General features: G+C 43.0%; 1 protein-coding gene across 9 annotated transcripts in view; it reads left to right on the top strand.

Annotated features, from left to right (window-relative positions):
• Positions 1–26,968, top strand: part of rbms3 (RNA binding motif, single stranded interacting protein) — a 282,075-nt gene that overhangs the window by 209,689 nt on the left and 45,418 nt on the right. For all 9 annotated transcript variants that reach the window (XM_037092868.1, XM_037092870.1, XM_037092866.1 and 6 more), the window contains 2 exons: positions 2,538–2,695; positions 8,200–8,279. In XM_037092868.1, coding sequence (XP_036948763.1) covers positions 2,538–2,695; positions 8,200–8,279 — 238 coding nt within the window. The remainder of the gene's footprint in view (positions 1–2,537; positions 2,696–8,199; positions 8,280–26,968) is intronic.

Genomic DNA, 26,968 nt, shown 5'->3' with positions numbered 1-26,968 from the left:
TGACATAATCCTGAAAAACATCGCCTCACATATCAGTAAAACTCAAAGGGAAGCACAGCTGCACGGCTACACACACCAAAGGGACTTAGCAGGAGAGTGACACGTGTACAGTCGATTTTTACGGGCAGATTTAATTAAGTCTCATTCACTGCCAAATCCTGTGTTATACAAACGTTTGTGAGCCCTTTTTCCCGCTCGCTCTGAAGCACATAAATGTGACACACGTACAAAAGAGGGAGGAGTTTAGTTGCCCCTCGAAGTTAGGTAATTGAGTTCCTGGTTAAAGGAGAAAGAGTTGTGTTTTATTTTTTTCTTTCCTGCTTTCACATCGGGCATCGGCTTTCTCCCAGAGGCTTTAATCAGATCAAACATGTCCTGTCAGATAAGACGGCTAATTAATCAGGGGAGGGACCACCTTCTCCTCTGACAGATGGAGAGATGGAGGCAGGACGCTGGTGGAGGCACTTCCTCTCCTCCTCCTTAACCTCTTCCTCTGCCATCAACAGAAAGCAAAACAAGACAGGGTGAGACTGCGTTGCCTGTGGTGTAGCACTGAGAGTCTGTAAAGATTCTCAACGACAGTTTTTACATGCAGGCAACTCAAGTATCTCCACGACCCCCCCCCCAACTGAGAAGAAGACAGACTTCTCTTTTGAAATAGTTGTTTAAAGTGCTCCATATATTTGTATCTCAAAGAGATCACTGAAACTTAATGTTTCCTATCTTTGTGAGGCATCTGTTTGAACCCTAATCAACAGAACTCAAAGTAAAGAAGTGCTATTAATAGACTAAAATGCTCCTTGTGGTTTAGGAAAGAAAACTTGATTATATTGAGTTTTAGTCATGTGCAAATTTTCTTTGGATGACAGCCAGTCGGCTGTTCTACTTGTCCTTGCTTTTCTTCTGGTCTTGTCATGTTGCCAGTTTCTTCAGGTTTATGAGACACGACTTGGCCAACTTAACCACTCCTGAACTAATGGGACTAACATTTTCTGTGGCGTTTATGTATATCTATAAACTTTTATAGATATATGTCTCCATAAATTGCTATTGTCATTCAGGATGGTTACAGTTGCCTTCCTTATTATTACATAATTAATCCCAACCTTCACATAGTCTTTCTACTTGAGGTCTTCTGCTGCTCATATCATGAATCTCTTTCTGATAAGGAGGAGCCTGTTTTTAAGAGATTTAATACATATATTTAAAGTGGAGTCCCCAAAGGCAGCATGGAAAGATTTGTCAAAAATTGTGCAAGATATCCACATCTATTAAAGGTGCAATATGTATTGTTGTGTGAGCAGAGTCAGCTCGCCAGCTGTGTGGTTATTTAAGTTAACTAGCTAACAGCAGCTATGTTAGCAGCAGTTGGCAATTATCTGGTGATATGCTGCCACTTATTCGTTTGGAGAATGAATTCAACAGGTGGCCAATTTTTATATACTTCAACTTTAAATCCACTTCCACTGAAAGTTGCAGGGGACACCTAATGAGATGCCTGCTGTTGGTTTATGTAGGTCAATCTCGACAAAATCTTGACAGTATTCATTAATGCATCACATTATGCTGTCCTCCAATCACAGCAGAGATGCCTATTGTAATATTTGCTTTTGCGCTGTGACCCAAAATTGGTTGCTGTTGGATGAAAGGTTTGGCGGTGTTGGATTAGGAGGAGATGTGATGAATGAGAGATGCTTTGCTGCCCGATTGGGTAGTATGCTCAGTAGCTATGTGGGAGGATGGATTGAATGTAATTTAATACGTTAGAAAAGAGAATATGCTAATGTGCATACAGCATCATAAAGATACATAATTAGAGATAAGGATGACATAATGGAGTTTCATGCTTAATTTAGAGACGGACTGACGCGTTGCATGGATGGATGGATGGCTGGTTGACTTACATGGTGGCTGCCTGGCTGTGTGACTGATTGACTGGTGGGGCTGGGCTGCTGTTTCCAGCTGTTCTGCTGTGGAGCTCACAGGGCCTCCTGCTACCTCAGGCTCAACCCACCACCAGCTGTGCAGCGTCACCTAGCAAGTAGCCGCCTCTAGGCACGACAGAGAAAACGCTGTTGGTACAATACAACTACACAGCTTCCTACTCTCTGTTTCCGTCTCATTGTCTCTTTTCATCTTTAAACTTAACACTTCAGTCAGATAAAACATAATGCACCCTGAAGACTGCGTGCAAACTATTGTAAATATGTACAACATGCAAGATTCGAATAATACTTTCCACTCACGCAAATCCATAATGTATCTCATATACTCAGTGTCTCACACATACAGCCAGAGGCACAGTGAACTACCAGCACTGCATGAGAATGTGAATGTGAGCGTGTCAATAAAGCCAATCATCATGTGAGTTCAGCCAGAGTTTGGTTCCACTGTTGGCAGCGTTGTGTCGCGTTACCTGACGGCTCATGACACAGAGCTGATGCATATATCACAGTTGCTACAGTTGTTGACGATACATTGTGTCTCACCTTTTATTTTTATTTTTCCCCTCTTCTCTCTAACCACTGGCCCTGCAGCAACAGGAGCAGGACCCCACCAACCTGTACATCTCCAACCTGCCGGTGTCTATGGACGAGCAGGAGCTGGAGAACATGCTGAAGCCCCTGGGTCACGTCATCTCCACGAGGATACTGAGGGATGCCAACGGGGTCAGCAGAGGCGTCGGCTTCGCCAGGTACACAGTAATGATGATACTGATCTGACATGGAGGCATCACTCCTGCTGCCACTGTGAAAGCAATCCTTGATTTTTGATGATGACAGTAATGACAATAACGGTGTAATTTAAGGATGGATTATCAGTTCATGTGGCCTCACACGATGCACTTGAGTCAAATCTTAATTCCGTAGTTACTGTTCATATTTGTCGAGGTTAGGTCGGCGTGTGTCCTCTTCTCGACAGTCAAGGGTGCTGCAGTAACAAGGAAAAGGTTTTATATAAATTCGCCTTGCGTTAGTGTGTAAACACTCTTAACAGGGAAATAGATATATCAGCCAGTATTCATACATTTTATGCAATGATCCTTCAAATGTAGATCAAACACTTGTGAGAAATATAAGATCTATAATGACATTAGAAATAGAAATAGAAACAGAACACTGACTAGGGATTTAATTATTCTAAATGATCCCATATTTTTTTTCTGCATTATAATCTCTGAAAAAATATAGCCACATATCAGGCAACAAATACGCTGATACCAAAATATCTGTGATAAGCCAATATCAGCCTACCGAAATATCTGTCATCCTTTAATTCACTTAAAAAAAGATATTTGTCAGATGAATCCTGCCTGTGTGCAGAGGAAACAATGATTTGCCAAGCCTGTTTGGCAATGCGTCTGCCAGTGGATGAGTTTGTCTTTGTTCATGCTTGTTCTGAATGTGTGCGCCCACAAGCTGTATACATTCGTGGATAGCAGCAAATAACCCCCTTATTCTTACTGTATAGCCTGCTGTTATATTTCTACCACCAATCCTACCACTGAACAGTTTATTTCTTTTTCTACTTATAAAAGTTTCCACTTCAGCTTGTTAATCCCCAAAGTCATAAACCGTTCTGTCCTTGTCCTCGACAGCAGCCACCAGGCTCTCATTCCTCTCCACACATTCCTCCCTTGTTTACCCAGAGGAGGCCACTGACGGCCACAGAACCGCCATCTTGCAGGGATTTTTCTTAATCACCTGCTCTGGCTGAACTCCTCTCCTATTCCCTGCTCTATTACCAGGGGTTACAGCGGGACAGACAAGTACAAACACACACAAACAGGCACTTATGCACAAAAATGAGCATATGCACAGACTGGCCTCTGCACATGCCTACACACCTGTGCTTAAATGCACGCGCACCCAGGCGTGCACAGCACTCACAACCATAAGCAGACTTAAACACGTACACACACAGACAGGTAGGCAGCCTCCTGCAGGCCAACAAGCAGAGCACAGCAACAACCTGCCACAAGCCACCTGTTCAAGCAGCCCTCAGTGGGAGGAGGAAGAGACGTGATGGAAAGGTAGAGGGCCGGGAGTGTGAAACAAGGGCTTGGTAAAAAAAAAAAAAAAAAGAATTAATCATAGAGGTTATTATAAAGAGAAAGAGAAGGTGATAGAAAGGAGAAGGCAGCGTAACACAGAGAAAGATTGAGGATAGAAATCGAAACGAGCATGTGTGGATGTCTGGGAGATAAGTGAGAAGTGAACAAGCGGTGTTTATGGTTAGAGATGAAAGAAGGAGAGAAAACGAGAGACACTTTTATCATCTATGATCTCAGATGAAAAGGAAAAAAATAAAACTATGTATGCTGTAATTCATGGAGCTCCTGTTAGCTGAGCACACAGACAGACAGACAGACAGCTGCTAAGGGTTGGGCCATGAGGGGCATTAGAGAGAGTAAACTGAGCTAAGTGTTTGTGGGCCGATCCATTACTGTTATCAGAGCCCATTACTCCAGCCCCAGCACTAATCATTGCAGACAGCAGCACCTGATGCCATTAACCAGTAGCACACAGAGAAAAGCCAGCCCGCCTCACCATCCCTACCTGCCTGCATCTCTGACTGACTAGCTACCCCAAAAGCATGACTGGCTAACAGACAGTCCGGCTGACCGGTTTGTTTTCCCTACAACTGCCTAATAGGCTGTCGGCCTTATTTACTCCTCGTCTACCCACCTGATTTCTGTCTGCCTCCCTACTGGAAAGAGCTGAGGAGAGCCAACGTCGAGGAGGAGGCAAACAATGAAAAGGGGGGATGGTGTGAGGAGGATGGATAAAGAGCGGAAGGGAACAGTGGGGGAAAGCTAAGCATCAACACTTCCAGTCAGAGGATCACTTGAAACTCTGGAAAAGTGTGATGCACTCAACCGGATTTTTCAGCTTCCCTTTAAAATAGACAGCAAAAATAGTCTCAAAACTGATTTTGTTTTGATTACGCGCTTCACAACCACATAAATCATTATGTGACAAGCACTAAGTTGTATGAGAGTTTAGCTGAGTAGATCCTCTCTTTGTCATGGGGCTGCCTCTTAAAGGGAAAGTATTATGGAGGGGTAAGTAGTGCAGTGTGTGTGTGTGTGTGTGTGTGTGTGTGTGTGTGTGTGTGGGTGTGTGTGTGTGTGTGTGTGAACATGGATCAGAAGCACATTAAAAATGAGTGCATACATGCGAGCAGATAACATGTAAACATAAACACATATATTGATTTTAATTCAACATGGCCTTATTTGCATGGTGTATACACAGAATAAAATAAATGATACCTACAAATAAGTTAGGATAATGTGCGAAACATGGAATAAAGCAGCTTTACGCTTGAATAAGATGAAAACTAAAGAACAAAAAGGTTCTTCATGAAATATGCCCTCAGCACTGAGTATTAAATACTGTCAGTACTAAAAGCTTTCAGAAAATACTTTCTGGCTTACCTGCTCACTTACTTTCTTCTTTTTTAATTGTTTGATTAAATTAATATACATATAATTACTAAATATGATTTAGATCAGCTGACATTATTATTACTCACCTCATTTCCAGTTGGTGAGTGCACATGATGTGTTAAAGGCCAGCAATATGCGATCAGCTGACTCCCAGTTGTCTTCCCAAAAACAGGGAAGAGAAATAGGGGGAAAGGGTGCACACGGGGTCAGTGAGAGATGAATGAAGGCAGGAAGTGTGAAAGATTACAAGTTCTAAAAAGAGAAGTAGGGGAGAGGAAAGGGGAGAGAGATGTTGATGTGGATGGGGCGTAACAGAGAAACAAAAGGATGGACAGAGAGGGAAGGAAAGGAGGGCACGTAAAGTGAGAGAGATGGGGCGGGAGAGAGTGAGAGTAACACTGAAAGATGGAGGAAATAACCAAGGTTGAAAGACGGGGAGGAATGAGAGAGACGTCAAAAAGAAGAGGTGCAGACGGGCAGGGAGTAAGATGGATGGGACGGAGAGAGCGATAAAGAAGCTATGGTAAAAAAAAAAAAAAAAGAAGGATGGAGGTAGAGATAGGAGAAGGATGAGAGACAGAGAACAGAGAAGTGAGAGGCTGACAGGATGATATGAGTATTCTTGGAGGTGAGAGCGAATAAAGCATGAAAATCTGGAAAGCGATGGATTCTGCACATTGCGGAAGGATATTACCATGGGCACAGAGATCACTCAAGCCCGCATTTAAAAACTGTCTCTTTTTAATATAAGAGTCCTTTGTGAGGAGATATTAAAGCATCTGCATGGTAACCTTTGTGCTCTAGGTGCAAATTCATGCATGAGGCTGTATATATTTTTACTCTAAGTTAAGGTTGTAATGTTTTATATATCAAAAGTTCCATTAGCATTGAAATAAAAGTGTGTCCTTTATAGGTCGCAATGTAATTGCTGTTTTAAACCACGGCTCTAGGTATGGTGGGCAGAACATTCATGGTCCCCTGACTATAAACCCTCTCAGCTTATGAGGTGATCCCTTGACTCTGTTCTTTTCTCATCAGGTTGAGATGTGGGCATTCTTTGGTGAATTTCTTGATAACTATTGTATACATTGCCATGATCTCGGAACGGATATCCATGGTGATTTTACCCTTAAGTTTCACCTTACACAGTGAAATGTATTGGTACAAACCTTTATGCAGGCATTCATGGTCTCCGGAGGATATGTTATAATGACTTTGGTCATCCCTGACTTTAATCTGATCGACTGGTATGAGGGTCAAATTATGACATTTGATACTCTCATTCATGTTCCCCTCAGGATGAACTGCTGTATCATGAGTTCCCCTGACTTTTCACATAGCACCAACATCAGTCCGCTGTCCAATTCTTTTTGAAAAACTGTGCTTTTTAAACATTAAAGCTTGTTAACATCTGCATAATGGCCTTCACATTGTGAGCAAGACAACATTCTCATGTTAGTGCGAAAGTACAGCCTCACAGAGCTGATAGTAAAGAAGCGAAGCTTGCAACTCAGGCCTGTTGGCACCTGTTCTTGCACATGTTCTTGATTGCTTGGTTGAGATTTAAATTCAGGAAGAGGAAATTATTCTGTGTTTGTATGGCTGACATGAAGTGTTAAAGATTCAGAGTTTTCCAGAGATTTAAGCTTGCAGATAGAGCGCTACTCATTGGAATTTCCCCCCACAAGTTTGCATTTTTAATCCCAGCACAGTACAAGGATAAAAGACACATTTGGGAACACACACTTTCATGCATTTTTATATGTGTTTGATATACTTATGTAAAGATGTGTTTGATTTACTTATGTAAAAGAGTGTTTGATATACTTCCATAGGTGTTTTGATGTGAAGTGTATATGGGCATTAGTGTCCGTGTGCTTATGATGTGAGAGATCAGAGCCCTCCTGCTGGTCAGCTGCTCAGCTCATAGATGTTTGATCCAGAGGCAGTCAGTTTCCTGTATTCTCTCTCTCTCTCTCTCTCTCTCTCTCTCTCTCTCTCTCTCTCTCTCTCTCTCTCTCTCTCTCTCTCTCTCTCTCTCTCACACACACTGTGGAAATCAAATGGAGTCATTACTCTCCATAAACTTGTCAGTTTCACCTTCTCATACCTTCTTATCTCTCTTCCTCTACATCCCTGGATCCCTTTCGCCTGTTCTTTCTGTCTTTCTCTCCACTGCTTTTTTCTATCAGGCCGGGGAGAAAGGCTGCATAACAAGTCTTTCCCTGCAAACCTTGAATTTCATTATGAACCTCTGACTCATGCAGACAATGACATTCTGCAGCAGATAGACAGAAAGACAGACTCTGGATAGTTTCATTGGACTTTTTTTTTAGAATGAATTGAGTGATAGTACCCCAGCCAGCAGACACAGTCTAGCGGGTGACTCCTCGTTGGTGTAAATCTGTCATAAGTGGCTTTTTTTTTTTTTTAACCTTGTGCTCCATCTGTGAAGGGCAAAATGGAAACAAGCTGTGTTACGTTTTTTGAAAGAATATCATGAAAACTGGTTACAAAAACAGATGGTACCTTGGCCTAAAAAGAGGTTTTTGTGATGGTTAAAAAATTGTTCTGTACCAAAAAGAAACACCCATTCCATTTGTACCACCACTCAGTTCAGTATACTGAACACTCTCTGCTTGTGTAATAATTCAGTGTAGAGGATAAGTACTTTTACTTCTAATGACTGAAGCCTACAAATAGATAGTGAATATTTTTCAATTAAACCCTTTCTGTTGCTGTTGCAGGATGGAGTCCACAGAGAAGTGTGAAGTAGTGATACAGCATTTTAATGGAAAATACCTGAAAACCCCGCCAGGCATTCCAGGTGAGTCCTCTCCTCCTCTGCTTTACATTACCCTCCTGTCACCCACTTTTTTCCTGTCTTTCCTTGAAAATCATCAACTTCGAAATAAGGAACTTCTTCTCTAATTCAATTATGGAGATTTCTCATCTCGGATCTGCTGGACAGCTTGATAGATTGTGTACACCGTCGTCTCTGACACCTGAAGCTAGCTGTCGTGGCTACAGCTGAGTGGCTGGCGGTTCTATAGGTCTCTTCCTTTCCCCATCTCCCTCTCCCTTTGCTGTCACCATCTCTCTCCCTCCCTGGTGGTGCTGCTGTTGCCGGCTGGAACTTCTCGAGCCGGAGAAAACCCTCTTAATATTCACACTCATGCCTCTGTGCTGTTCTTTGCAATCTACTTAAGAGCTTGCACTCTCCCCTCTTTCCTCTCTTGCTCCTGCTCTCTGTTGCCGTGTCCTCTCTCCTTGCTATCTTCTTTTTTTTCTGCAGTCACCCTAGACAGCGGAACAAGGTGGCCAAGGAGAAAACAGGCAGGAGAAAAGAGGTTGAGAAAAAGAATGTCACAAAAACCGAGACAGATGTAGAGACAAGATTGTACCACACTCTGTGTCTGCACAGGAGTTTGTCTTTTATTCTGTGACCGGAGTGACATCAGTGTCCCAAAAGTTTAAAACAAAAGGAGAATAAAGCATTGGAAATTTTGGAAACAGAACAACCCGCCAAGGGAGTATGGGTGACAAGAGGTGGCTGCAAAAAGGAAAGTGAGAGTAAAGATATGAAAGAAAGAGTCAGAGGGAAAGGCCAGGTTGGAGCAAAAACATGCTGCCGAAGCACTTTTGGAGCCAGGTGCTGCAGCGCTCGAAGCCTCGCGTGCATCCCAGCAGGACGTGGGGGCCAGACAGGGTGATGCCGAGGAGGTCTCCTTCACCCCTGTGGCAATTTTATTAACAATACTCACACCTCCAACCAACTGGCAGCACAGAAACAGACCCATAAATCGCTCTCCATTATCCAGTAATATCTCAGAGAGACTGGATTTAGAATCTCCATATATGCTCAGCCACTGCATAGCCAGTGGCCATTAAAGGCAAGGTGAGTGGTTATATTGAAGTTGAGCCGTAATAGGAAACCTTTAAAGCTGTAATATCAGGCTGACCTTCCCCTTTAAGGGTCTATCTCCCGGCCGCTCCGGCTTTATTATTGTTAATGGATTGTTCAGGCCTGTGCCAAGCATGGAGATTTACTGCCCTGATCGAGGAAATCCTTCTGTGGAATTTAGAATGGTTAAGTTTACAAGGTCCGGTCTGGTCTGGTGCTGCCATGGTCCCTCCTGAGGCGTCCGTGAATGCTCCGCTTTCTGTTGATGTATGCCTGTGTGCACACACAACTGCGCTGCTGCAAAAACTATTATTGTTCCTTGTGCTGTTGCCATTTGTAATGTGAGGGAAACATGTGATAATCAATTCCTTGGTTTATTACAACATGGGTTTTATTTCTGACATTTTTGCTGCCATTTCTATCATTAAGGAGACGTCATGCTCAGTTTTGGACAGCTACTGACATTTTTTCAAAAAGCCAAACTACTCATAATCATTAATCAAAAATCTCATTGTGTTATTTCGTAGCAATAATCATCACAAATCATTATAGTATCAGTATCGAGGTATTTGGTCAAAATTTTGTGATATTTGTTATCCTGTCCTACCATTTAGGAAGTGCTTTGAGGAGATTCCAAAATATTAAGATATGTACAATGTATCTAGTTATGGTATCAGACGAAGTAAATTTACTCAAGTACCTATGTACAAATTTGAGGTACATGTATTTCTATTTTCTGCTACTTTATACTTCTGCTCCTTTTGATTTGGAGGGAAATATTGAATATTTTACTCCTACACTTTAGTTACTAACTACTTTAGATTGCATGATGCAGCAGAGCCAAACTAGTGCATTTTTAAATTTAAATGTATTAAATGTATTTTTTTTTTCTTAAGTGATTCAGAAAATCTGAAAAATGCTAAATATTGGATTATATTATTTGGCCAGGCCAAATATTGGCTGACCCAAAGTATATATTATACATACATGTAATTATATGTATGTATACTTGTAGTTGTATTTTCGAACCTTTAGTATATGTATTGCCATACATTTTCATTTGACAATAAAGTGCGTACTTTTTACAGCACTTTATGTATCACAGTGTCATATTGAGGTAGTATTGCTCAGCCCTACTGACAATACCTTGTTTTCAGATCTGAGAATTTAACTTGGCACCTACAATGTGACTGATGGAAACATATTGTGTAAGTCTATGTGTGTAGCTGCTTTCCCCTCAGTTGTTCTGTTCATGAACACTGATGGATAAAAGGCTCACTCTCATTCCTTTGATACTTTTCCAATCGTTTAGATTTTATAAAATGGTCCGGGTTGAGGAAGTGTCATTTTTTTCCACTTTCTGATACTGTCCCATGATGACCTGCTGTGTGCTAAATGGAGATTTCTGGACATTCCTCTGTTATCAAACTCAGATGTTCCTCTGTGGAGGACCCCAAGGCTGTTTCTGTTTCTTACAAAATCTTGTGTATGTGTTTGTGTGTACTGAATGCCTTTGTGTGTGTGTGTGTGTGTGTGTGTGTGTGTGTGTGTGTGTGTGTGTGTTTGTGTGTTTGTGTGTGTTTGTGTGTGTACTAGTGTGGAAGTTATGTGTTTTTCACCATATTTTATTTGTTTTTGCGTTCTGATTTATGCGTGCATATTCAAATTTATGCATTTTAAAGTGGGAAAACATACTGTATGTGTGTGCTGACAGAGTCTGTGTGTGTGTGTGTGTGTGTGTGTGTGTGTGTGTGTGTGTGTGTGTGTGTGTGTGTGTGTGTGTGTGTGTGTGTGTGTGTGTTATTTTGGTGGTATTTCCCCAGAGCCCTTTGCTATGCAGGGCAGCTTCTTCATCCATCCTGCTTTGACAGCACAGCGTCACCCCCCGGGGGGCCCTTGCCACACACAGGAGCATGTGTGTATGAGTGTGTGTGTGCACGTGCACGGGTATGCTTGTGTGACAACTATAAATACTGCACACAGAAACCACATAAGCACAAATATAGTCATGCGCCACTAACTTTGACCCGAGTGGAATGTCAACATCCATATAATGCTAATGAAATCCTTTTTTGCCACCATTTAGCATTTGAAAAACCTCTCTCAGCCATACACACAGAGTGGCTGTGGTAGCACACACACACACGCGGCCACATGCACCACAACACTCTTAACATGCATTCATGCGCATACGCATGTACACGGTCTTCTCAGTGTACCAGGCTTGCTCACCAATCCTCTCAAGCCCATATCTGACAAGCCCCTGCATTTCCAGCTTAGCCACTCAATCACACTATGTCAAGATGTGTGTGCATGAGTGTGTGTGTGTGTGTGTGTGTGTGTGTGTGAGATGTTATAGTCGCCCTCCTCTACTCAGGTGTGTCCAGTGGCAATACAAAAAGGATATTGAGTTGTAACCTCACTGTCCCATACCAGGAAGTAAATATGTGGATGTCAGGTGCCGGGTCATCTGTCAAATTCAACTGACCACAGGAAAATAAACAGAGAAGGAAGTCACCATGATGGCAGGAAGTTAAAGTTGAGTTGCAGATAACACCGTAATGACACAGAGGGGAGGAACATACAGAACGCAAGATTGTGGAGATGCTAACAGATGGCGGTTAATGGCGCCATAGACAGCCACCATACACTTCCCGTTTGAATTTTAATGTAATAACATCCAACTTCCTTGTGATTACATGAGATGTTGGGTTGATTTAGATGATAGCAGATGGCAGCTAATGATACTTAAGCAGCTTCCCTATTTTAACTATTAAGGAAGCAGACTAATTATCTTGCATCTCTCTGTGTTATTTAGATACAGTACATGGTTTAATGCATTTTTGAGTCATGTTTCACTACTTAGAGGCAGCGTGAACAATATGTGAGGTGTTATACCAATGGTCAGACACTCTTCATAAATGTATTAAGGTAACAAGTGTATCAAACATGTTTTTTTCATCAGAAAAAAAAGGCAGTACTTACCAGGAACTTGAATTTCAAAGTTCTACAGAAACAAGCGCCACACCACCCGCATATAAAAAATGCATCCAATCGGCCAACCAGGTCAGGTTTGTATGGTGTGCCCTGGTTGATATGAGACGTGCGTAGCTTTTCGTCCAACAAGCCAGTCACCGAGGCCTGCTCCAGCCGCTCTGCTCTGCCCACGTCTGATTGTGATTCAGAGAGAGGGACATGATCGATAGCCCTGATGGAGCACTACAGCTGTTTAGCTATTCTGTGCAATGCGGCAGCCGCTCTCCCCGTCGTTGATGTTGGCTGTGAGCGTGCATATAGCCACACACAGGTCCAAAGTCATTCGCATGCTCTAAATAAAGTGCATCTATGCCACAAAATGCCTGGCTGTATGTGCTTTCACCTATGGATATATTTGCATGTAACAGAGCCCGTACACATGCGTACAATATGTGGGTGTAAAGGTACGTAGGCCACACACAGACAGAGATAAATGCAGACTCAATAAACTTGTCCTGAAAAAAGATCAACTTTGGAGTTGGAGGTAAGAATAAAGAGTTATCCTTGTTTTTCAGTGGATGAGGATTTACTCAATACACAAAATAAATGGAATTTATGAAATGTTACTACAGCAATAAACCATACTGAAGTGAGCCCAACAGGGACGCATTATGATTTACACTGCAACCCTGAGCTCTGGGAAAGTCAAAGGAAGCGCAGATAAAAAGTGATTTAATCCGCTGGCTCCGCTGAGCCCTGCTGATTAAAGCCCTTCGTCCCACAATGCATTAAACAGCTTAGAGATGACACCCTATGGTAAATGTAATTTGAACCGGAGATACATTAGCTATTGTTTGGTTTTGGCAGGTGAGTAATCTCATGTACACGCCATATTGTGTGTCCTCCATGGCAGAGAGGAAATTGATAACATTTGATACATAGAATGTGCCGCGCTGCTCGGGCGAATTGCTGCTCTTTGTGTGATTCAACTTAATTTCATTGTCAACAATCCAACAGCAGCTAAACAAGCAGGAAGGTGTGTTCACAGACGGGGCTACATGCAGGTATTGTCGTCCGCTGCCAAATCACGGCACCAGACTTTGATAAATCCAGCATTCTCATGTCTAACTGTGCAAACAGAGATTCAGTCCAGACCGAATGTGCGGCAACACTACAGCTTCTTCCTCTTCACTTCCGTTGTTGTTGCTCGCTCCATTGTATGGCTGCCAATATGGCAGCAGTGCTGAGAGTCGGCTCCAATATTGTCCAATAGATGCTGGATAAATAATGGAAACCACATCAGGAAGCAGCCACAGTGGCCCTGGGAGATGGAACCAAACGGAAACATGCAATATGTACAAGCTTTCCTGCCTCTGTTTTTTTACTACACTCTGGCATTTCTCTCTCCAGCCTTATCTGTTTTCACAATTTTTTCTCAAACCACAGTGATTGCCTTTCAGTTCAGAAGTACTCAATTCTAGTTTATACACATAAAAAAAAGTTTATTTAGGCCCACAATAAAATCTTGAACGTGAATATTGGTGTGATTGTAAATCCCAGTCGAATTCCCTGACTTACTGTCAATGAGCCAGATGACACCCAGGCTTTGTGACCACCAGAGCTGTCAGGCCTCTGCCAGACTGATTTTGCAGGCGCCACCAATTGGCGAGACCCCTTTAAACAAAACACAGCATAGACCAAAATGTAGATCTGAACCCAGAGTGATGGCCCACCGACACATGCAGTCATTATTTGCAGGAGCACAAGGCCTGTGCCACTGAGGCTAGGGGAGCTGTTGCTGGGGGTGCTGTTGCAGAAAAAGATTCCCTCCCTGTTGGCATCCTCACCAAGGCAACGGTGCCAAGATAGCAGAGACAGCCCACGGTATTAAAGCGTCCCTCGCTGAATTAAGGCAAGTCCCAAATCACTTGGTAAGTCACAAAAAGCCCTTCTGAAACTGTCAGTCATACTTGAGTAATCCATGTTAATTTCTGCAATCCCTCCCACATTCCCCTGGCTAATAACCGGCCTGTCAGCGGGCCCATTTCTCTCCCCTATGGCGAGTAGATTTAACGTGCAGCCAAGTAGGTTGGTGGCTTGGCTGTCAGCGTGTCTCAGACGCGGCTGCGTTTTCGAGCATGCCGAGGCACGTTTTTTTCCCATGATGCGTTTGTGTGTCGCGCGTGGGTGCCGATCTGTGAATTGTTTATATGTCATGTCCTCCCCCCCCCTTTTTTTTTGACAGAAACAAAAAGGTCAGACCCATTATGTATTGATAATTAATTTACTGCTGCTGTCACCCCATGTAAACTCGCCATATTTCTGTCTCTGTTTGTGGAACACGATGACAATCAGACAGCTTTTCAATAAACACAGCCACAGATAATAATTAGCCACCAAAACTCTCTTTCAAATGCACTTCTCAGGATATTGCATCGTAATGAAATCTGTCCTCTCTGCATGAACCTTCCACCCCCACCACCACTGCCTTCACCCGCCTCCCATTAGAGACGGGACACACAGGAAGTTATTATTGGCATCCCCAGTAAATCAGACAGCTTCCTGAAAAAGGATCAATTTCCCCCGATGCACTTTCTCATTATAACCTTATCTCGCCCACAGACAATAATCTGGATTTGTCACGCTTTGTTTGTTTTGCCACTGAACTGTATCAATCATGAGCGAAGCCAGCGGTTAGCACAGAGAGGAGGAGGAGGAGGAGGAGGAGAGAGGAAAGAGAAGCAGCTCTGAGTGGATCTGTCACTGTAATATAAAGTATTCACCTGCTGCAGTCGCCTTCCACAAAAAAAAATAATATAAGCCCTTTGATTGGCTTCAAAGTTTGTTTAGGCAGAGGAGAGGAGCTCGGGCTCCTGGAGGGGTTTAGGCAGGAACGATTGACTTTGCTCTCCGCTCAGCCGAATCTAATGTAGAGAGAGACAAAATGAAGGAGAGTTACCATGAGGAAAACGATACACGAGGAGCGAGAGTAATAGAGAGAAATATAGCGAGAGGAGTGCGATGGAAAGAAATAGATTAGGAGCTGAGGAAATGTGGCAGGAATAAGAGAGGGGGGATAAAGGAGAACAGATGGAGGAGGGCAGAGGGGAGAAGAAAGTGATGGGTGGCGTAGGGAAGCAGAAGAGAGAGGAGTGAAAGTTGGATCAACCCTGTGCTTTTGGAAGGTTAAATTTGGGTAAAGTTTGGGTCGCTGCATCTGCACCAGACAAGATGAAAGGATGACATTGGCTGTGCGACCGCTGCCTGAGCTTGACCCCCGTGACCTCAGCCCAGCTGTCCACCATGTTGATCCCCTTCTATCTTTTCTCTCATCTCCGCTTGCACATTTTGTTGTCCTTGCTTTTATACTCTCACTTGTTTGCCCCTCCCTCTGTTGTCATCCCTGCCTCCGCTTGGCTTTCATCCCTCACTCTTTCTCTGCTCGTCCTCTCCACCTCACCTCTCTGCTCGCTATGCTATGCATCGCACACGTTCCTGCTCATCCCTCCCTAATGCTCCTCTATGTTCCTGGATATAGCTGAGTGCACACAATATTAGCAGAGAGCAAAACAAGCACCTGAGGCTGCTTTTATTTATGAAGAACATTTTTCCCTTGCTTTGTTTGACATGTGTTCAGCCTGTGCATTAATGTGTTCGCCTTGCCTTCGTGCTGTGGACAGCTGACAATTCTGTTTTTTTCAGTTATACGTTATTGATCCATGCAACAAGCAACGATATGTTAGAGATTTAATTGATATTGCTGCAAAGAAAAAACTTTTAACACATACTGCTGATACTACATTTATATCATCGCAAAAGATGTGCTTTTATCCACACTAGCTTCATAGCTACATTGGATATTTTGTAAAGACAGTCTTGGACCCCAGATGATCCCCTTCCTCCATGAGGCTGACATATGTGGATGTCATTGTCAAGATGTAGAAGTTCTGACAACTGTTTTTTCACATAATTTCTTACAGACATTATTCATTTTTTACTTTTTCTCCAGCACCAACTGAGATTAACGAGAGCAGGGGTTTCTAGACTTAATATTCAAAGTAATTAGTAAAGTGATTAGCCTATTAAAAAGAGCTGCAGTAAAATAATTTTACTTTTAGTACTTGGGGACCTGTTGCATAAGAATATGGTTGTGTTGGCTGATTTTTGATACGATTTAAATAGAATTTTGCTTATATAGAAGTGAATTAGATATTGTCAATATGTGAGCAATTCGTTATAAAAGTACCATATTGAAAGATCAAATGACACATGCAGACCTATGGATTTCAACGAAGTTTGAATTTGAAGCTTTCCCAATTTAAATAGTCTTCGTGACCATTTGTGTATAGACTTCTGAGTTTAAGACGTGCACCTGAATGCATCATGAAGTCCCCCTGAAATATTACAAACTCAGTATCAGACAGCAGAGGAGAGAAGCAAAGATATATCTATGGAGATAATCAACACCAAAACACAGCAATGGTAAACACAGTACCTGCTCAACATCAGCATATTAGCATTGCGTCATGTTAGCATCCTGATGCTTTCATTTAGCTCAAAGAACCACTATGTCGAAGTAGACATCAACAATCTATAAAGATTTGTTGGTCAGGGTGTGTTGATTCAGGTGCTGATGAGACAATGACACACAAGGTCAGTTTGAGTAGTGATCAGTGTTTTTTTAAATAGTCTTTAATTGAAAGTTAGAATTTCTCCACTTCGGCACCCCCACTGACCCAACGAAGGGCTACCATTTAAAGGAATGAGGCCGCTGTCTGCTGTTGATTCAGTGCGGTAGAGCCTGGCAGACCCACCAGTGTGACTGTGGACTCTTAATCTTATTAAGCATTTTGGATTAAATCTAAATTATCATACTCTGCGAGGCCAGATACTGTATGAGTCTCTAGCAGGAAATTGTTTCAGCAAACACACTGAAAATGTACAATAGTATTTTGTCGGTCAATAAAATTCAAAGAACCTCAGTAAGTAATGCGGTAAATTTTACATGTTATTGAGCAAAGTCATATCATTCTTTGTTTTTGCTAACAGCGAAAATACAATTTGTTACCAATTGTCTGTTAAATGTCTTGTACAGTATTTGTTAAAGTAGTTTGGAGCGTTTCTTATTCATTTTTCCCATGAATTGTATTTTGGCAAGCTCAGGAATGACAGTGCTGACTTTGCAGTCATAAGCAAAAAAAAACCTCTTGGTTTGACTTTTTATACTTCTCCCGAGATCCAACTGGGCTCTCCACCACTGTTAGGAATAAAAGTCTTGAGATGCATGAGTTTCACGGATCCCTAGTTTCCAGGTTTTAGCTATCAGTCGACTTAATCTAATGCAGGACCTGAGGCAAAAGATTTTCTTTTAAAGAATACTATTCAGCCTCTCAGCAGATACAGTAGGTTACTGAGCTCACAGCCTTTTGGCCGGGCCTGCCCGTCCTCCAGAATGAAGATTAAGTTTGCTGAGGAGGATAATCATGCTCTGAGGTCTCTGTGGTATGCGAGCGATGTAGCAGGGTTGCTTTCTGTGGTTCACTGGTCGTCTCCTTTATATCTTCCGCACATTTCATTAGGTTAGAGTATCACAACGTGTGACTTTGATAAATTAAAGCCTTCTATTTTTTCCACTCTAACATGTTTTAAGCATGTTTTAGAAAGTGAACCAAAACAGTAGGGTATCGCCGGGTCATCCATCTGACCAGAACTGACCTCAAGACTGATTGTATCCTTTGTGTGCTTGCGTCAGTGAGGCAAGTTAGAAAAAAAGAAAGGAGGCATCAGTTACACCGGGCCACGTCACTGTCACCGTCCCAGGACACAGAGGGCAGTGAGATAAATCTAGCCGCTGCCCCCAAAATAGAGCACGGGCCTCCATTAGAACAGGACGCAGGCTGTGTGGGAACAAGCAGAGGTCACTGTGGTCAGCAGAGTTATTTCTGTAGCGCCACCGGACCTCCAGGAGTTGACGCCCATTCATTCATCCGACTGCCTGCCTTGCCAGCGGGGAAGGGGACACACACAGAGACACACACAAAAAAAAAAAATGTGTACACACCTACAAGCACTGCCAATGGACGATCGGTGGGAGTGGGACATGTTCCATTAGGTGAAACTTACTGTGGCGTCTGAGTTGCCAATGTTTTTTGTCACCTGGGGCTATTTGTGTTTTTTTCTTTGTATATGAGTGTATTTATATGAGAGCTGGCTGCCGGTGTTTGAGCTGAAGGACGATGGAAACACACCTGGTGGTTCTGAGTGACCTCATGTCTCAGACACACCGTCTCTCTGTCTCTGTCTCTGTTTCCTTGGCTGGCAGTACAGCACATCATCGCTGTGGGATCACGCTTGCGGTGGATGTCTGCTGCTTCTACTCAGTTTATGTTGATGATTTACGGCAGCCTACAGATGTAGATGCGCACTTTTACCATTGCAAAAGGCATAGACAACGCGGAAACGGAAAGGACACCGACATGCCAACAGAATGATTTCTTACAGCCTCCTTTTCCTTCCTTTGTTCTTTGAGAGTCTCTCTCTGTGTTTGTCTGTCTTCCTCTCATGCATCCTCACACACATACGCGCGCGCACAAACACACACGCATCAATAGTCCATTAGGAGTGTGTTGCTTTCATTACCTCCAGCTTGGCCCTGAGACAGCCTTCAGAGTGGAGTACAGCAGAGCAGAGCTGGCCAGGATTGCAGTATATACAGAAAGAAGTCTGGTAATTGCCAGCTCTCTGTTCTCTCTATCCTGTGCGTCAGGTGGAAAGTATGAATCTGTGGTATCTGGGGACCACCCCTGCTGCGCTGCACCGCATCACGCTACAACTGTCTGTCCCCCCACCGGGCACAAGTAATAGGGGGAAAACAGAGAGCCTAAAGGCCTCAGAGAGTCCAACAACTGCCACTCTAACAATACACACCGCCGTGGGACTTAACACAAAAAAATCAGGCAGCCCACTCTTACAGCAGAGAGGCACCTAAAGATATACCCTACCTAGAAATCTCACTTTTCATGTCTCTCTTGCTACACAATAGTGATTGCTGATACTGTTGGAAGTGGAACTTTTGAGTTTATTGTGTTTCCCCTGCCAGAAAGGTCAAGCAGCAAATCATTTGAGAGGTCCTATAACAATTTTAAACACTGTACAAGTTCAAGTTAAAGCTTACTCCCACATAAATGTGTTACATAATAGCACTGAATAATAATGAAAAAGTAGTTAGCGAAAAAAAAATCACTTAGACAATAAGTGCCGGCCCCTATAAGGCAATTATGAGGATCAAACATTCAGTTGCAGGTTTTGCTAGTGCTTTGTAAACAGTAATATATTTGAATTGAATACGAATATGTCTATGTATGTAAATTGCATATTTTGGCACACATGTCACTATGATTATCATACATAGAGCATATCTGTTTATCTGTGTAATATACAAACTATATAAATATGCATGAAATATTCCCTTCCTCCTGTAGCTTATTTTTGCCTTTTTTTTGTACCATCACAATTTTATCCTTGTTTTTATTTCCAGTTTTAAACGGTTGAGTGTTAAATAAATGTTTCATTATTACCTTCACTTATTTTGCACACTGGGCACAAATGAAGAGAGAGAGAACTGCTCCCATTCAATCGCCCCGTGTTACATAAAGGCTGAATGTAGGACTGAATGAATGGGAAATTAATTCAACACAAACAACAGAGCCAATAATGAAGTGGATTGAAAATAACTGGGTATTTAAGGTGAGGGTCAGGGTTACAGTTGTCTGTTAAAACCCAACACTAAGATGTTGTATACTGAATGAGAATTGTTAATTATTGCTGGTACAAATCAGTCTGCAATCATGTAAAATAATCAGGATTTATGGTAAACAAGCAAAAACATGCCAAGGACTGAAGTCCAAATATGGTTGAAAAATGCAGTGCTACTCTGTCATATTCCATATTGTTCTCCTCAAGCCATTAATCAAAGAAATCGTATTATACAACAAAGGGCGTCGTTGCTCACAGGCGAAATAAACAAAGATGAGTTATTTTCTTTACCCCCTTGTTAATCATACCAGCAGTGTTCGCTCTATGGAAGTTTATAATAGTATTTTGTTTGTTTTTTTCAGTGTGTGGCCTATACCAGCCCATAGCATTTATAGAGGTGTTGGCTTAATGTCCTCTTTTCCCTGCAGCAGCCTTCCACATAGCATTGATGCAGTTATGATAATACTACCACTAGGTTATCCCATTCACCGAGCCCTGTCTTGATCCTCTTACACATAGACACACAAGATTTATGAATTACCTTGAGCTAGTCATATCTCTCTCCTTAGACCCAAGACGTAATCTTTGCCACAGATGCATCCAGATCAATTTTTCAGGATGTCTTATTTGTGGAGTGAGCAGCGGGCCCTCGCCGCAGTGGGGGGGGGGAGTGTGTGTGGGGGGCGGGTGGATGCAGTCAGGGTGTATCCAATTTCAGGCTGCAAAGCAAATGGCCTTGGAGATCAAGGATTATACAGCAGATTTCTGAGTCGAGCTGATATTGATTTGCTGTGCCCCTGGTGAACTCCGCGTTGTATCTCCTCCCTGTAAGCTTTTAAATGTTGCTGCCTTAATGTGCCCCCTCCCCACCCCTCGTCAGTAGCGCCCCCCTGATCTATAAGGCCACAACAGCTGACCCGTATAAATATGGCCTTTTGTTTGGATGTCAAATCAAAGAGTGCAGGGTTTATGAGTCCAGGATAAGGTATTAATCTTAGCGACTGAGTTGTAGATGGAGCTGTTGGAGATGTTGAAATATCAGCATTAACTTCCCTTCATAAAAGAAAAATACTGTAAGCACTTTTAATGACCGTGTTTGAGAGCTTTTGACAGCTTATTGTTTTTCATTTTAATGCACATTCTGGCAGGCAAAGAGCTGAGAAAAAAGATCTCACATACTGTGCAGACAGAAGGCTAACTGCATACATTAAACAATACGTCTACACTTAATGTAGTCGGAATTTGAGTCCCTTTTTTTAACAGAACCGTGGCTGCTCATGAGGATAATCATCAGATATTTACTCTTTTGTTGGCGTTCTGGCAGCCTTGTCGGAGCCTCTCCACGCTGATGAATGTCTGACCACCCAGATACTGAGTTTTTCCATAGAAACTTTACGTTTGAAACTCAGATCCTTTTTCGGTTCTGTGCAGCAGAGGCATTAATCATCACCCCTAATGGGTTTTGATGCGCTGTCCCATACTGAGCAGCACTCTTGGCACCCCTCTGTGACTTCACTGTCTTCATCTCCTTCGCTAGTATGAAGCACAGAATTAAAAAGTTTGTTGTCCTGCCATTTAGCCATCAGCTCTGCAACTCTCCCTCCTCTCCACTCTTTTCTCTTTCTTTCTCTCTCTCTCTCTCCATCACACTCTCCTTCACACCCTTTCTCTCTCTCTTCTTCACCCACACACATTGTAAACCAGTGAATACTGTACAGCCACATATTTGAAGATCGGTAATTGCTTTTGGAAAAGCTGAGAAAAGGGAAAGAACATCGCCTCAAAGTCTAATTATTCAACAATACCTCCCCCCCTCCAAAATAATAGAAAGACCAGCAAAAGGGGGTTGAGATGGGTGTTGGGATCTGGTTAACTCGTCAAATAGACCCATTATGGGGTAAAATCAACAGTGGGGAGTGTTAGATGTGTGCCAGCGAGGGAAGAGCAAGTCCAAATCCCCTCAGTTCGCACAGCCATTACAAACAAGAGTGGATTAGCCAGCCGCCCCCCTGCTGGGACAGTGAATGGATGAGAATGGGAAAGATGACTGAGGCCGCTCGTCTCCCGCATTATCTAAATAACAGGCCGGGGAATTCAATAAGTACCAGCCTCATCAGACCTCATCAGCTCCCCCAATTAAGCTGCACATCATGGCGGCTGCCGGGTTGGTTGCTGTTGGTGACAGACGAGAGCCGGCGTGGCAGCGCTGTGCCCCCTTGCATTCCTGACATTGCTGAAGTGAAAGCATTGTGTGTTTGTGCGAGAGAGTCTGTGACAGGTGGGTTTGTTTGGAGGAGTATCATAAGCGCTGATGAATATCATTAGTGCAACAGTGGTGTTTATTTCTGTTTGTCTCCTCACTGACACTCAGGCCCACCTACGCTGTAGTTCTGCCATCCTCGATGCTGCATCCACGAGTCCCTCACAGCCGGCCTAGAACTAACCTTCACCGCATCGTCGTTTGTGAACCATAGTGATATCGATGCAGCGTGTCAACATCTCTCCCCTTCCACATTACCTCCCTGTGTTTCCCCCAAGGGTCAGGACACGTGGAGGAAAAAAACACTGCTCTCCCACATCGATTGGGGCCCATTAACGCCGACTGAGAAAAACAAAGTCTTTTCATCACTGCTGAGATGTTCAGGCAAGGACTTACTCAAAGTTGTTCTGCACAGGTCAACCGTTCTCTCTGGTTATCGCTCTGATATCTCTCTCCAAGGGGATGAAGGGGCATACATGCTGAAGCTAGTATAAATAATGCTGAAGAGTTTGCTAAGTGTGTATTTTCTTCCCCGAGAGAGGAATGTGCTATCAAACTGCCCTCTTCCTTTGTTTTTCTTACTTTCTTTGAAACAGTGGGAAAACTGAGAGGGAAACTGTAGTGTACTGCTGACATAGGAAGGAAGTGGGGTCGTATTTTGGTCAGAGATTGTTTTGTTTCAAGGATTTCTACCTCTAATTATCTTTCGAATTATTATTTTAGGGTTTTCCTGCTTCGACAGTTGACACCCTACCCAGTGTAAACTTTGTATCGAGGGATCGGAGGGATTCCGCTCAAATTGATCGTACACAGCCTAAAGCTGCATCGTGCTGTGAAAGTATATTTCAAACTATTTCCCTGACCTGAGCTTTAACATCAAAAACAATTTATACATTTCAGGAAATGAGCCAGGAAATATTGCAGTTTCCTCAGAAAACAGTTGATCGTGTGCACAAAAAAAAGATGGCACTCGGTTGTCAGCATCTTTTCTGGAAAGGCAGTGGAAAATTAGTGTCAACACTGCTGGAGAACAAAGAGAATACCTAAGAAATGAATGAATTATGAGCCCTGGGAATGTCTTGTCTGATGCACTGTTTGAAGTTGGAAATCCAGGGGTCTGTCAGACAAATCACAGTTGACTGGGTTAGCCATCTTACGTCATCAGTTCAGGACCTGACTTTGACTTTTCAGTCTCAGGAAGCTGGCTACACAGCTAATCTTAAATTAACCTCCCAGTCCATCACCGTATAAAAGGCCAGTGTATAATATTGCACAAAATATTACAGGAGAGAAGGTAGTCTGACAGGTAGTCATTCATAACAAATCTCTAATGAAAGTTGCACCGCCTCTAAATATAAGTACTGTTCCACCTGCTGGAGCTGACACCTGTTAATCTCACACAGGTGTGAGATTCATGTTTAATCGAGTTCATAAAATGATCTTCTACTACTTCCTTCTTAATTTGAAGGCAGGATAAGACAAAGAGGATGAGAAGGATAAATGTAATGCAAGTGACAACACAGCATCTGTTAGATCAGTGATGGTAATTAGTAAGATTTCGAGAAAGATTACCAAAATGAAGCAAGTTGAACAAATCTGTGGACACTAACACTTTTAGCACATAATGTCCAACAATCCCACTTTGATCTGTTTGGTTCAGGAACTAAAAAGAGCAGTGATATTGTTTTAAAATACCTAAGACTGTGAGAAAGCAGGGTAACAGAGATGTAGGATGTTGACGAGAGTAACAGATAAGATTTTTATGAGGAAGAATTGCAGGAAAACAGCGCAGACCTTCCTTCACTGCCTTTGGTAACATCTGAGAGTGTGTTTTTGTGTGTGTGTGTGTGCAAGGCTGCTCTTTTGAAAGTGAAAGAGCAAAGAGAGCTGCACCTGCAGCTCCTATCAACCAGTGGAAAGCTCCTTTCAGCACAGCTTTAATTACAGTGTCTGCAGCTTTGCTTGGCTCAGACAGGCCGGTCTCCACGCAGCCAACCAAATCCTCTCACACACAGCCGCCCTTCCTCTGCCACAGACACGCCTGATCCCCAATCAGCCGACGTGCCACTCTTCATCGATCCCCAATCAGTTACAGTAAAGGGGGACGCTATGGAAGCCCCCCTCTGCCCCTTCCCCCCTTATTAGTCAGGTGCCCCGCTTTCATTGATCATAAATCAACGTCAGTGGCAGAATTGATCGTCAATCACCCCCAGTGACATTATTGATCCGACCGGTCCCTCAGCTATAGGCCTGCCCTCAGCCCTCGGCCCACATCGCAGCCCGACTGTGGCGTATTGATCCCCCTCAGATACAGTATTGAGGGTTCTTTATTGATAATTCATTTATTGTGCTGTAATTTCATTTTCTTTCCTGTCCATACTGTTGTTACTGGAAGCCCCTACGGTGGAAACCTAGTTAACAAACGCACAGCCTTTTGTGCGCCCCGCCATGCTGGCCTAACTGATGTGGCTCTCTCGTATTCGTGGCTTGTAGCGTACTTTTTCCGCCTCTGTTCAAATGTCATTACCAATTTGCAGTCAGTGGTAGCCTACAGGTTAGATAACCCTGTTTAGAACAAGCAAATCACATATTTGAATCCCAGGACCATATGTGGAAATTCTATGAGACGCGAGGTGCCCGTTTAGCAAGACACCTGACATCCTATTTTTCTTTTTGAAGGCCAACAATAGATGACTGCTTTGTAATGCGCTCTGAGTGTGAATTTGCGTAATGAATGTCAAGCAGTGCACTGCTGGAAAAACACCATGCATGCTCAGCAAAATCTCCTCTTGATAAATAAATCTAAATGATTTTGCTGTTACATTATGCGGAAGCTGCGTAAAGGCTGGTTAAGAGGCTGAAATATGTATTCAAGTCTGAATGCTTGTTGATAATGAAGCCCTCAGAATACGCCAAAACCGTGGTTCAAACATTCTCTATATTTCATGTTCTCAGGTGTACTTGCAGAGCTCCAACCTGATTAATTCTGATTCTGATACAGTGCAATATACCCCGAGCAATATTTGCTGGAGGTCTGGTGGATGGGCAGTTCTGTTGAATTACAAAGCGCCCATCTGTATGATTCATCGCTATAGATGGGAGGTTTCATGGGTCACTGGAGGCGTTGGCAGTGTTATAATACTCTGCTAACAGGGACAGAGCTAGCTTCACCGTCTGCCCACACAGGCAGTGACACAGACAGTGGCAGCAGAGGTCAACCCCCACAGGCAAAGCACAGCAACAGCTGCTCTTAAGTCCCTCTGCCACAGCCAAAACTGATTGCCATAAAAAGAGAGCGCCACAGGCCAGGACTGGTTCTATGCTGCAAGGCCAAAGAGAACCAATAAAGGCTGAGTTGTTTCTTAATGCCATGAAAACAGTCAGTCTCAGTACTTCTTGTTATTGTCTGATGGTGCTGTCAATTTTTAACGTTTGTTCACTACCTGTGAGAATTGGTTATTGCATCATTACTCAGATGTTCTGCATTGCAATCCACTAGTTTTTAGACATTTCTGTCACTTCTGCATTAGCTGATAAACAGAAAGGCATGTCAGATCTGCAGCCATGTTCTCTTTGTTGCTTTTAAAGGAGACATATTATCCTCATCTTCAGAGTCATAATTTTGTTTTGGATTGCTACTGAAATAAATGTATGTGCTGTAATGCTGAAGAAACTCAGTCACAGAAAAGCCTCTACTTCTTAAAGAAACTAAAGAAGGCAATGTTCCAGTGCCAACATCGCAAACTGGCGTGGTTCATGCTCGGCCCAGAACAGGAAGGCTCTACAGCGAGTGGTTTAAACCACCAGGACATCTCTGTTACCCATCTACAGAGCATCAGTGATGTCAATGGAGTGAGCTGTCTGCACAGAGGACAAAGGATACTATTTTTAACTTACATGTCATTTTATACTTCTGCGTTGTAAAGCAAGCCTTCAAATCTTTAAAAGAAACTTCATTTTATCGACGTTAACAGCTTGTATTCAAAATGTGTTTAGGCTTATAGATGTGATGTATAGTACTGTATGAAGATCAGTCAGTGCTAACTATAAGCTGATTTTGTTTGATCTTAAAAACAAGTCATAGCAAGGATGTTTCAGTGAAGAAGAGGCGATGAAGACCTTTGGGTGAGACTCCAAACCAAACCAAATACCACTTGCGCAGCAGATTTGTCCACGCAGTCTTCACTCACATCGTCTGTCTCACATTGTAGAAAGCAGTGTTTTGTTAGCTGGGATCTTATTTTGAATCCACTCTACAAATAGTGATTTCAATCTCCACTCTTACAATTTCGAAACGACCACAATGCGGCAGCTTGTAATTGCCACCCTGGCCAGCTGTGTAAAGCGGCCACTGATACTGAGACCTACTGCAGCAACAGAGATGTTGGCAGTGTGGAGCAGCGTGTGTGGGTTTCAGCATTAGAAACATCTGCCACCGCCACTTTAAAAAGGCAGTCGACGAGAGCAACCAGCGACACTCACACTGTGCCGTTTGGAATGAATGCGGTGAGGGACTGTCTGCTTGCATAAACGTTATTTTAATGTATGGATGGAGGATTGTTACCCGTTCATTAGAGTTGGCACAAGCACTGACTTCTTCTCGCTCACACATCTCTGTCTA

The sequence above is a fragment of the Acanthopagrus latus genome, chromosome 3 (genome assembly GCF_904848185.1).
Source record: "Acanthopagrus latus isolate v.2019 chromosome 3, fAcaLat1.1, whole genome shotgun sequence".
Taxonomy (NCBI): Eukaryota; Metazoa; Chordata; class Actinopteri; order Spariformes; family Sparidae; genus Acanthopagrus; species Acanthopagrus latus.
The sequence above is the reverse complement of the archived record's forward strand: the minus strand, read 5'-3'. Positions and strand labels throughout refer to the sequence as shown.